This window comes from Rhinolophus sinicus, linkage group LG16 (genome assembly GCF_036562045.2).
Source record: "Rhinolophus sinicus isolate RSC01 linkage group LG16, ASM3656204v1, whole genome shotgun sequence".
Lineage (NCBI taxonomy): Eukaryota > Metazoa > Chordata > Mammalia > Chiroptera > Rhinolophidae > Rhinolophus > Rhinolophus sinicus.
The window spans coordinates 34,413,040-34,425,677 of NC_133765.1; the positions used below are offsets into that span (position 1 = coordinate 34,413,040).

A 12,638-nucleotide genomic window follows, 5' to 3' on the forward strand; every position below is an offset into this window, starting at 1 on the left:
CTAACTTGTTGAATGGGAGCCACAGCAAAGCTGCCAGAACTCCATGTGGGACTCCTACAGCCCCTTAGGGCTCTGCCAGTCTGGGGGGTGAAGGTGGGAGGCCGCATAGGGCCCCAGAAGACACACACATACATACATTTTCTTTTTTAAATGCAAAAAAAATTATTCTCCTTCAAATACAATAGAGAAACTCGAAGGAAAGAAGGACACGAGAAGCGTGTGTTGGAGTAAGTCCTGTTGACAGTACCAGGTAAACATTCTGCATTTAGTCTCTTAAGAATAATGGACTGCTGTTGGCTCCTTGGCCTGGGCAGTGGGGCCAGGTCACAGAAGGCATCAGAAACACTTAAAAAGACATCTTACAAACAGGACAGGCTCCCCCCTCTCCCCAAACTCACATCCCTATGGAGGGAGCAAACACTAAAGCCTATCTGAAAAGGTAAGGTCGGAGACTGAGTGAGTGAGGTTCAACAGCTACAGAACTTGTGGGCATGGCACAAAAGGAGCCCTCTCTCTGGCCAGGTTGGTGAGATGCTGTGGGTGGGAGGACGGGGAGCGGTGTCCGGGCTAAGAACCAGGTCTGTCCGGTACGACTGGGACCACGGGGGAGGGTCAGGCACACAGCTCCCCAAGGCACACAGCTCCCTTCTGGCCTTCACCTCTCCCTGCAGAGGAAGCTGTGCCCACCCAGGCTGGTGGGCAGACACTGGGCGGCGCGGGCCCTCAGTCCTCTCGCAGGTAGGCCTCCGGCTCCGACTCCGCCCTCTCGTCCGTGTCCTCCTGCGTCTTCTGAAGGAGCTCTGCCGTCTGTGCCTCTGTCAGCTTGGCTTCTGCTTTCTGGCAGAGCTGACGCACTTCCTGCACCTGCGATTTCACCAGCTGGATGTGGCTCCTGGCGGTGACGGAGGCCTGATCTGCTCCTGCAGGCAAACAGGGCGGGTGCAAGTGGACAAGAGGAAAGCCAGGGCTCCGTGGTCGTCACCTGAGCACCTCTTGGAGCCGCTTTCCCCGCCCTCCCCGCTGGCCTTCACTCTGCAGAGCAGATGCCTCTACCTCCACATTCAGGTCTGCATTTTACTCTCCTCAAAATCCCAGCATTTTTCTCCAGCTGTGAGCAGCTGTGATAATTTTTAAGTGCAAGTCCCACCATCTTTGTAGCTATACAGCTCTTAATACAGATGTTCTATGAATTTAATTTTTTAACTACACAAGCAATACACTTTTTTTTGGCAAATTAAGAGATCACTAATAAAATTGTCAAAAGATTTCTTTCCTCACCCTAACCAATCTTCAAATATAACCCCTGTTGGAAGTTTAAAAGGCATCTTTCTTTTAAAATGTAACCGTATACATATGGAATGCTTAGAATAATAGTTACTATAAATTTACATATTAGCACAAAAGGTATTTATTGGACATATTTGCAATTTTGTTTTTTACATGTTTTTGAGCTCTATCATTCCTTTCACCTGCTGCTAGCGTAGCTCATCATGTAGATATGCATCTTTATCCATTCATCTGTAGAACACTGGGTGGTTTTCTATCATATGCATCAATGAGACCCTTCAGCACAATGCTGAAAGGTAATGGAGAACAGCAGGCATCCATCCATCCTTTATTTCTGACTTTGACAGAGATGCTTCTCATATTACACTATGAAGTAAGATTACTTCACTTTTATCATGTTAAGAAAATCCTCTCTATTCATAGCTGTACTTAGATTTAAATCATAAATGGGTACTACATTTTACCAAAGGCTTTGGGGCATATACTGATAGGATTACATAGGTGGCTTTTCTCCTTTAATCTACTATAGATAATCTCAAGTAGTCAATTATGTTGACAGTATTTGTCCAAAGTTGAATTATTCTATTTTGGTGGTAAACGGCTACATTTGACTTACATCTGTATTATAAGAAATACTGAACTCCAGGCTTTTTTTTATTTTGATGCTGCCCTAGTCCAGTCTGGGATCCGGCCTATGCTGACTTCATACAATTACAATAGGAGGCTTGTCATCATCTTGTATGTCATGGTCCACTTTCCGTAACATAGGAATGTTTCTTGAATATATGATAAAACTCGCCCACAAAACAGCCTGGGCTTAGTGCCCACTTTGGGGCACAAATCTTTGAATACAAGTTCAACTTTTACGGTTATTGGTCTTGTTTGGATTCTTTACTTCTTGGACCAATTTGGGATTTATATACAGATCGTAATATTCTCACATAATGTAAAAAACCTTCATTATTTATAGCAGCACTTTCAGATGTTACTTTTGCTCTCTAAAAAGTCATACGTGCCGAATCTGATTTGTTCAAGGAACCAGATTTTGCCTTTTTGACTATTTCTTTTTAATCTTCTTACACCTTTTTTTTTTTTTTACACCGTCTGGATTTATTTTGCTCTTTTTCTCAGTTACTATGTTAAACGATTGTTTATTTTTAGTACTTCTTGGTACAGTGAACATTACCTGTCCTTCATAACTGCTTTTCTTTGTATTTATGACACATGCCTTTAAAAGTGTCCACTTCTCTTTAAAAGGGACTTTGTCTACAACTCCCTGGGTCTACTGTCTACTGCATTTGTTATCCTAGTTCTAAATATTTTTAAATTCCCATTTTGATTTTTAATGGGAAGGAATTTGTTGAGTCTTTGTCATCTGGCACAAAATCAATTTTTGTACATGTTGTATTTGTGTTTGAAAAATATTTTGGAGGGGGAAAAAATTTTATATTCAGTATATTTACTTGGTTAAGCTTTTAAAAATCATTGTTCCAACCTTTTATAGCTCTAATTTTTTTGGTCTTGACCACTGAGTATCTGAGATGTGTATAAAGCTCAAGTTCTTCTTGTCAAAGTTTGTAAGTTTTTGCCTTACTAGGTACACTTTTTGTGATTGATGTCTTATTGATGAATTGTTCTGTCCTTTTAATGCTTTCAGTCTTGAATCCTTTTTCTGATTCAGATATTGCTGGGCCAGCTTTTTGGGGTAGCTTTCTTGTTAATGGTTTGGTTTTTTATAATTTTCAACCTGCCTATGCCATTTTGTTTTAGGGGTGCCTCTATAAACAGTTTTAGCTAGAATTATTTTAACACAATCTAAAAGTATCATTTAATAATAGTAAATTTATTCTTATTCTAATTACTGACGTTTGAACCTATTCCTCTAATTTGCTTTATTTCTTTTAAACCTTTCCTGCCTTTCTCCCCAGCCCCCACCCATTCTTTCTGTAGTGTTTAACAATGTCTAACATTAAACCAATGTCTCTCTTCCCAAACAAGGTAAAAAAACTTTGTGTGCTTTCACTTCTTCCGCAAACTGATTTCATTATTTAAAAATCTGTTTAACACTAAAAACTTCTCACAAGTTTTACTTAATTTGGTTCATTATTCTTGTACCTCAGTTGCTTCTCATTTTTCTTCACAGAGTAGTTTTTCTAGAAAGTATATGTGTTTGGTAAACTTTGAGTCATTATATGTCTGAAAATATCCTTCATTCTCACACTTTAATGATGTCTGACTAGACATAAAATTCTAGGTTAAGATTTGTCACCTTGTACCTGGGTTTTGCCAATAAGATTAACATCTGATTACACTTCCTCTGTAGGTGTATCTTTGCTTATAGTTTTTCAGATTTTTCTGTGTATATTTTACACTCTGAATCTTTTTTGCCATGTGATTTTTTTTTTTTAATTCTGTTGAGAACCTTTGTGAGCCCTTTCAATCAGTTCTGGGAAGTGTCTATTTTTGTAGATAATGCCTGCACCTGCTCTAGAGCTAAGCCTGCCTAGGTGAGTGTGAAGGCTGCCTGGGGACGTTCCTCCTGCAGTAGCTTAGCCATCTCCCCTTCACTGCACCTGGAACTCTGCTCCCAGCTCAGCTGTGCCATGCCCCTAATGCTATTTTCACACTTCTTTTGTTTCACTCTTCATTCCAGTCCTGTTTTCAGATCTTCTGATTCCTTAGGTTTTAGTTAACTAAGAATTTTTGTTTTTAGTAAAAAAAAAAAAAAAAAAAAAAAAGTGTTTTTTGTAGCCTTGTTAAGATTTGGTGTTAGAGTCCCAAGTCTGATATCATGAAATCAGAAAACAAAAGTATTTTAACAGACCAGTTTCTTAGTAGAGCTGGTCTTAGGCTATAATTTCTGAGTGACCTTGTTTGGGACCAATCAGGTAAGATGTTAAACTAGGGTTTCCCTCAAACTACACTTAATTAAGAAACCATTTTGCTCAAGCCCACTGGATGGATAGTGATGTTCAAAAATCATCCTGGTGCACGAATAAACTACTTGCTGTGCTGGAGCACCCAGGTACATAGGCTGCAGTGGGTCTACCAGGAGCAAAGGTGTTAGAATTTTTCTACCTGACTAAATCCTAGTTTGCCTGTTTACCTCTTGTACCACAGCATCCTGGGTGAATTACTTAGCCCCTTTGTCCCCCAGTTTCTTCACCTGTAAAGTGAGAATAATAATAGGTCCTACTTTAAGGGAGCTGGGGGGGATTAAAAGTGCCTATAAAATGCTTACCACAAAGCCTGAAATAGACAAATACTAGTTATTCAAAAACTATCTGGGTTATTAAAAAAAAAAAACACAAAAAACAAAAACGTTAAAAACTATTTGGAGGCAATCAAATTTACCAAATGGCTGCAGTTTTATTATTTCTAATTTTGTAGATATTGACAACCTGGCTTCTAGTGGTCTGGCCTACAGGGGCTTTAATTTTTTTTATTGTGCAAGTAAAATGCTGGTTAATATATTGCCAAAGGGGACCTATTCTCACCAAGTTAGAGCCACACTGGGCTTTAGACCATGAATCCAAATCCCTCCTTTTACTGCCAGGTCAAAAGTCAAGCTGCACCTCCACAGTGAAAACTTGAACCTACCAGTGTGGTACGCAGCTTCCGCTGCCATCTCTGAAAGACTAACTGCAGTCATCCACGTGGTTTCCAACTTCAAGTACTCTTGTTGTTTTGAAGTCATCTGTAAATGAAAGAAAATGCTTCAGACAACTTGAAGGGGTTAAGCACATTTAAATGGACTGATTCAAAATGGGAGATTTAGAGAACAGTTACTAGGTAGACACCTTAATTCAGTACTTTAGAAACCACAGTGAGGTAGAAGCACTAATACAGAAATGCCTAGGGGGTGCAGTGCTCATAACACCCAGGTCACTGGTTAGATCCCCACATGGGCCAGTGAGCTGTGCCTTCCACAACTAGATTGAAAATGACTTGACTTGGAGCTGATGGGTCCTGGAAAAACACACTGTCCCCCAATATTCCCCAATAAAAATAAAAAAAGGAAGAAATGCCTAGTAACCTTTGCTTACCTCAACTCTGGCTCCTATGATCACCTGCCACACTTCATCTTCCTCCTGTGAATTCATTTTCCCAAGTAAACTTGTATATTGTCGGTACAGAGAAATTAAGGTATAAACAGCCTACAAATACAGAATAAACAAGTCTGAGTAAAATAAGCGAGGCATATTGTGTAGGAATAGTGAGACTTACACCTCAAGGAGATGAGGTCCCATCACAGCAGACGCTTCAGTCCTTCTGCCTGACAATGCACTACTGTATGGGCTTTACGCCAGGACAGTATCTCCACTTAACAACTTCTGTGGTGTTGAAAGCTCATTAGCAATTCAGACAGAGAATACAATGCCAAAGGGGGATTCGAAGGCTGAGGAAAAAACTGCTGGAAAATAAAGGTAAAATAAACATATACACGAGACTTTTAAATGGTTTTGATTCTCCATCTACTCTATTAGCTCAGATCAGTAGTTTTCAAACTGTCCTCGCAGAGAACCGCTGGTGCTGCCGGAGGTACGCTGGACCTTCTGCCCCAAACTGAACCAGGTCAGCTGGTTCCCCTGTCTTATAATCTGAGCTGCTATATTTAAGATTTTTCTTTTAAAAAGGGTTCCTGGAAAAAGTCTAAAAACCAGTGATTTAGATCAGGGCTCAGCCAACGATTTTTGGTAAAGGGCCAGAAAGTAAATATTTTTGGTTTTGTGGGGCCCTGTAGTCTTTGCTGCAAGTTTTCAGCTCACGAAAGCAGTCCCAGGTGATACATAAATAAGTGAGCGGTAAAGCCTGGACTTGGTCTGTGGGCCGTAGTTGGCCTGCCACTGGTCTAGATGATCAAGACTTCACAGGAGGACGCTTACCTTAGTGTATTCAGTGATTGCTTCAATCAGTGCGTATGTGGTCTGAGAGAGGAAGGTAGAGGTGCTGTCTGTTACCAGAGACACAGCCCTCCTCATTAGTGCATCGTTGCTAAGAGAATGAGGCTCCGATTTCTGAAAGACAAACATTTTCACTCTATGTCTGAAGTGAAGCCTGGGCTGAGAACGTCCTCACAGACAGCTAAGTGGAAACGTGACCCTCGTGCCACCAATGCATGAAGTTTTGGGGCCAGCTGTTTCTTTCTAAGCTTTACTTTGGCTGCTTAAGACAATAAATGGAAATAATTCCAGAGTATGCTTTTTACCTACTTTTATTCTTTAGTCTCTGCTCCAAAAAGTAAAGTATTTCTTTATATAAAAGACAAGTAATTATAACCAATTTCATGAAGTTATGATTCATTCATTACCACAGTGCTAGATGCTTGGGATATAAAGATAAGATATATTCTCTGCCCTCAAAGATTCCAGATGGGGAGGGGAGAGGACTTGGAAAATGAATGCAATTAAGCATCATGGGCGCTGTGGCAGCAGTCTGTACGGGCTACAATGGGGCCCACATAGGGAGCCGTCACTTCTGTGTTGAATGAGAACAGTTTAGAAAAGGCATCACAGAGCTGAGGATTATGCTGAGTCTAGTTCCACACAGCAACCTTTAAAAAGTTATGTCAACAGATGACACGATACTACCCTAAAGACCCTAAAGATGCCACCAAACAAACTAACAGAACTAATAAATTACTTCAGTAAAGTTGCAAGATACAGAATCAATATAAAGTAATCTGTTGCGTTTGTATACATCAATAATGAATGATCAGAAGAAGAAATTAAGAAAACAATCCCATTTATAATTGCATCAAAAAGTATGAGATACCTAGGATTTCAAATACCTTAACCAAAGAGGTGAAAGACCTGTACTCTGAAAACTTTAATAAATCAGACACTGAAAAAAGAAAATGAACAAGATACAAATAAATGAAAGGACATACCTTGCTCCTGGATTGGTAGGATTAATATTGTTAAAATGTCCTTACTACCTAAAGTAATATACAGATTCAATGTAATCCTTATTAAAGTACCAATGGCATTCTTGGAATTAGAACAACTAATCCTAAAATTATAGGAAACCACAAAAGACCCTGAATAGCCAAAGAAATCTTGAGAAAGAGCAAAGTGGGAGCTATCACACTCCCCAGTATCAAACTATCCTCTAAAGCTACAATCATCAAAAGAGTATGGTACTGGCATAAAAACAGACATACATCTGTAGAATAGAACACAGACAGAGCGCAGAAATAAATCCTCGCTTATATGGTCAACTAAACTATGACAAAGGAGGTAGGAATAAAGACAGTCTCTTCAGTAAGTGGTGTTGGCAAAACTGGACAGACACATGCAAAAAAAGAAAAGAAAAAAGAAATTGGACCACTTACACCATTACAGAAATAAACTCAAAATGGATTCAAGTCTTAAATGTTAGATCTGAAACCATAAAACTCCTACAAGAAAACATAGGCAGTAAACTCTGACACTGGTATTAGCAATATCATTTTGGATATATCTCCTTGAGCAAGGGAAACAAAAGAAAAAAATAAACAAATGGGATTACATCAAACTAAAAAGTTTTTGCACAGCAAAGGAAAACAACAAAATGAAAAGACAGCCTATTGAATGGGAGAAGAATAAACAAAACAGAAACAGACCCACAGATACAGAGAACAAGCCAAATGAGGGTGAATGGGGAGGGATGGGACTAAAAAACCACTAACTGCTGAGGGGCACAGAGCCAGTGAGATGCTTCTATTTTCTAAAACATGAGTTTAACAAAATTACTTCTATTACTGAAATTGATACTGCTTATGCAGAATCCACAAATTATTATTTGATAAGACTTAAAATATTATTTTACCATATTTGAGAGAACCAGGATAGAAAATTTTTTTTCATTGAATGAATGTTTTTGATTTCTTTAAAATGTTTCTATTTTCTATTTTTAAATCTTCAGGAATACAATCCTGTCAATTAAACATATACACTTCTTTTCATTAACTGAAGAAATATCTAGATGGCATTTTTCAAGTAAGCTGCTAAAAAACTCTCTAGAATGAATGTACTTCTTCAAGTCTGACACAACACAATTGTCTCAGATACATGCAATGAATATAGATTGCTGTTCTTTGAAAATTTCTATTTTTTGAATGAAAAAAATAAAAAGTTATGTCTGATCATAATAATCTTATATTAAAGTCCTTTGTGGTTTTTCAGAATAAATTCCAAAGCTTTACAATGGCCCACAAAGTACAAAACACACAATTTGATCGTCAGCTAACCCTCTGGCCTCATCTATTACTTTCTCTTCCTCATTCCGCTCCGGCAACACTCCCCTCCTTTCGATTCATCACACCCATCACGCACACTATGTCTAGATCTTTGCACTCAAAGAGTTCCTTCTGCCTGGCAAGCTCTTCCCCAGGATATGACCATGGCTCCCTCTCTCAGATCATTCTGATCTCCTTAAATACCACTTTTTCAGTAGCCCTCCCAGACCACCCTGTCTAACCCAAACAATGCCCTCCCAGCACTTTCTATTCCCTTCCCTTATTTGTTTTCTGCTTAGCACTTGTCATCGCCTGGCATTTTATATTTGTTGATTTTCTCCCCTTTCCTCTCTCCAGAATGTAAGCTCAATGAGGGCAGAAACTTTGTTTTGCTCTTACATTCTCAGTGTATGGCACACAAAAAACGGTCAATAAATTTTTGTTGAATGAAAGACTATTTTGTTGATAACTCTCTTCTTCTTCTCTCTTCCCTCTTTATACAATTTGACCAACTTGACATACTGTTCCTACCAAAAGAGGCAATCAAAATGGGAACATTAATATATTTGCTCAGCTCTGGAAAGGAGATGCTAGTACAGCAGAAAGTGTACCATCGTGTGGGAGGGAGTGGAAAGCACTGGGTAAAACTATAAGAGCTTGTCTGATGCTTCTTCTCCAACTGAGAGTCAAAGAGGACACAGTCCACTAAGGAAACACTGAGTGACACGACAGTACTTTACCTGTGCAATAGGAACCGCACACAGGGTTACTCCAAATCCAAATGCCACAGCTTTGTGCCATGGTCTTATCAGTTCTGAGAAACAGTGCTTCTTAAAGTTAGCCACGGGAGGAACACACTGTCTGTACCTAGAAATAAAGTCAAATTTAATAAGGCACAACCACCAACCTGTGAAAGCCTCTTAAACTCATTTGCGGGGGTTGGAAACTCAAACGGGGCCACAAAGGAACCTAAATGAAGGTGCAGGGTGGGCGTTCCCGACAGGGCTCAGTGGGGAGCGTGGGGGGCTGGAAAGCCCTGGTCTCGCTAAAGAGGCAACCGCTCCTTAGCTCCCGCGGACCACTGCCGCGCGGGAATGTGGGCCGAAAAGTTTTGGAGTTTGGCAGGTACCAAGTGTGGACGTTTAAGAGGTGGTCTCAAAGCTATTTAAAAACCTCATGCCAAAATGAACGCTTCTGCAGGCAGGATTTAGCTCTGGGCTCTGGCGAGGTGTCTCAGACACTCCCCGCCAGACAACACGTGGAAGCCGCAGGTGCCGCGAGAGGAATGACAAGTTCCCGGGGCCCTTCTGCCCTCAGGGAAAACTTCCTCTAATAACCCGTCACCAGCCGGGGCCTCTCCTCCCATTCTCTCTTCCCCAGGACTTCGATGGGCCAACGGGAGCTCGTGGGCAGGCCGATCCGCCCCAAGAAGACTGCTGGAGGTTGGGGAGACTCGCTTCCAACAGGTGGAATAACGGAAAAGCCGTCAATGAGGACTGAACCCCGGGCCTAGCGGAGGGGGCGGAGGCCTCCCCTCCGGGCACACAAGTGACGTCCTCAGTCCTCTGAGAGGGGCGGGACGCCGCCGCCCGCAAGACCGAGAGAAGCGCGCGCCAGCAAGGCCGGCGCTGCAGTCCCAGCCACGGAATTATCTGCGTCGCCTCCCTGGCTCCCGTACGGCCCTCCTACACGACAGCAGCGGTACCTGAAGAACGAGGTTACGCCCCGCGACAGCCAACTCCTCAGAGCCGCCATCCCGCGGCGGGCAGACGCCAGACGTACACGCCGGAAGTGACGTCGCTTCGTGAGCGGAGGGCGGGGCGCAGCCTCAATTTGGGTGGGCATGGCCCCATGGCCACGCCCCTGCCCGAGGGAGCAGTCCGGATTGGACGCGCGGGGGTTGAGGGGCGGGGCTTAGGGTAACGCCTGTAACGGTCGCTCCGGGTACCCAACCGCCGGAGCTTCCGCGGGGGGCGGGGCGGGCCCTGGGACTTGGGCGCCCAGCGGGCGGTGAGAAGTCCGCCGTCGTGAGGGGTGGTTGGACTTGGGCCCGGGTCTGGGCCGCGCCTGGAGAGGTTACCCTGGCCCCGGCCGGAGGAGGACTGGAGGGGCGGGGAGCGGGCCGGCGGCGCTGTCACTTCAGCACCAGGAAGTAGGTGGTCCAGCCGGCCAGCAGCAGCGCCCCGATGAGCACCGTGTAGCTAAGGAGCACGAAGGCCAGCAGCTCCCGCAGCAGCTGCAGCACGTGGATGGTGGACGAGGCCGGCATCGCCCTGCGCGGGAGGCCCGAGGACCTGCGGGGCGGGGGCACGCGGGAGACGCTGAGTACGACAAGAGGAAGGTTGCTGCCCGAGCCTGACCTCCATAGGACACTGGGCAGGCGCTGTGAGCCAGGCACTGTTCTAGGCTGTGTGGATACAGGCCGGGGGCCCGGCCCTCTAAAAAGTAAACACTTTCCTAAGGTTAAGGAAGCCCAAAGCGCTGATTTTCTCCCTAACAACCATTCGATGCTCTCTTTGCATTTACACTACAAAATTATTTTAAACCAAAGGTTCCCCTCATTCTTGGGCTACTGATCTGGATCTGGGCTCAACGGAGAGAGAAGCCAGGCTGTTCCCAGCACCTGCTGCTGCACTAGTCTTCATGGCAGGCCCTCTCCTCCCGTCCACCTCCTGCATTTTTAATGCTGTGAGTGCTGCTAATGGGCTGGCTGGTGGAGTAAAGCTTTCTTTCCCCATCACTAAAGATGCAGCCCCAGCTGTCCGCAGCTTGGAAGGGGAAGTGAAGAGACCCACTTGGGTAAGGGAAAGGCAGCAGCCCTCACTGCAGCCCCTCTGTAATTCCCTTGGCCCCGAGGCTTGTTAACACGCAGTTTAAGGGTCTTTGCTTTGTGGTCCAGCACGCTTGCCCTTTTGGCCAACCAGGATTGCGGGAGTACCAAGAGGTGGGTATCAATTTGATTCTGGGCTTATCTCCTTCCCCATTGTTCTCCTGTCCATCTGCTCAAGCCCTGCAGCTCTCCCACCACAGATAGAATCAGATGGTAACAATCACAAACCAGCTCTTTACCTCCACTACTGTCCTGCCCAAGAACTGCCCCCAGTGCCAGCCACTAGCTTCCTTCTCCCCATTTCACTCACTCAGCAAAGTTTGCACTACTCCTCCACCGCGGCACCTCTGAGCTTCGTCTCCGGTCTGGTGTCCGGTCTGGTGTCTGGAGGTAGCTTGCATGCACTCACTCCAGCGATCTCTGCAGAGCTGAGGGATTCTCAGGCAGCAGCTGCACTCACCAACTAGGTGTGGTCTAGAGACCAATCACAATCTCCACGTGGTCCCTGGCTCTCAGGGAGCTGCGCACAGGCGATCCCAGGCCGGGCGGAGCACTGGCAATTCTGCCTGCCCTCTGCCTGTGTCACCACCACAGCCCACAGAGCTCTGGGTTGCTTGCAAAGCTCCTGCTGTAGATGGGCTGAGCAAGCGGTACACTAGGGGGTGTTTCATGCCCCGTCATGTCTGCTTCTCTAAACACTCCTAACAAACTCGCACTGAGAGCAGCCCTGTCCTACTCTGAGACTAGAAGAACCACTGTACAAATGACATTCACTTATGACTGCCCAACTAAAGCAAACGCTGTTGTCTCAAAAACACATGCCAGTGTGAGCATGCATGTGTGTAAGGGCCAGGAGCTTAGAGAACCACAGACTCCAGAGTGCATGATTCTAATTCACAGACTTGAGCAGTTTAGAGACTCATCACCAGTCACCTTCCCAGCATTCCCACTTCCAATTTCAAGTCCTCCAACTGAGAGGCAAAAAGAGCCAGTCGTGATTGCAGCAAGTAAAGGACAAATCCAGAGGTAACAGTGAAAGAAAATAAACTTTATGCTGCTTCTGAGTATTTTGCTTTTGGTAGTAGTTTGTAGTTAAAGACTGGTTTTTTTTGACCTTGATAAAAGCAGGCAGTGTGGACACCAACCCTTTTATCAACATCATCATCCAGAAGCAAATGGCTCTTTAATTTGATCAGGAGCTCTTATTATCAAATCATTGCCCCGGCCGCAGCCTGGCTGAAAACCAGAGCAGACCATTATCAAGCTGCTCAGGAAGTCAGTTGAGTAGTAATTGTTCCCCCA

General features: G+C 44.0%; 2 protein-coding genes across 2 annotated transcripts; both read right to left on the bottom strand.

Moving 5' to 3' along the window:
• Nucleotides 1-218: 218 nt before the first annotated feature.
• Nucleotides 219-10,364, bottom strand: DIABLO (diablo IAP-binding mitochondrial protein). The gene is made up of 6 exons (XM_019734052.2): nt 10,212-10,364; nt 9,247-9,373; nt 6,174-6,305; nt 5,334-5,444; nt 4,888-4,984; nt 219-920 (listed from the first exon to the last, which is right to left on the bottom strand). Exons 1-6 carry the CDS (start codon nt 10,349-10,351, stop codon nt 724-726), a joined length of 804 nt encoding a protein of 267 aa, XP_019589611.2. The 5' UTR covers nt 10,352-10,364; the 3' UTR covers nt 219-723.
• Nucleotides 10,365-10,516: 152 nt separating this feature from the next.
• Nucleotides 10,517-11,782, bottom strand: LOC141569255 (uncharacterized). The gene is made up of 2 exons (XM_074321765.1): nt 11,647-11,782; nt 10,517-10,800 (listed from the first exon to the last, which is right to left on the bottom strand). The coding sequence occupies exon 2, from the start codon at nt 10,773-10,775 to the stop codon at nt 10,641-10,643; it is 135 nt and encodes a 44-aa protein (XP_074177866.1). The 5' UTR covers nt 10,776-10,800; nt 11,647-11,782; the 3' UTR covers nt 10,517-10,640.
• Nucleotides 11,783-12,638: the final 856 nt, after the last annotated feature.

Coding starts and splice junctions, on each gene's coding strand:
- DIABLO (XM_019734052.2), bottom strand. CDS start 10,351: ATGCCCACCCAAATTGAGGCTGCGCCCCGCCCTCCGCTCACGAAGCGA. Junction 6,306..9,246: donor GTGCGGTTCCTATTGCACAG/GTAAAGTACTGT, acceptor TTTGTCTTTCAG/AAATCGGAGCCTCATTCTCT. Junction 5,445..6,173: donor CAATCACTGAATACACTAAG/GTAAGCGTCCTC, acceptor CTGTATTTGTAG/GCTGTTTATACCTTAATTTC.
- LOC141569255 (XM_074321765.1), bottom strand. CDS start 10,775: ATGCCGGCCTCGTCCACCATCCACGTGCTGCAGCTGCTGCGGGAGCTG.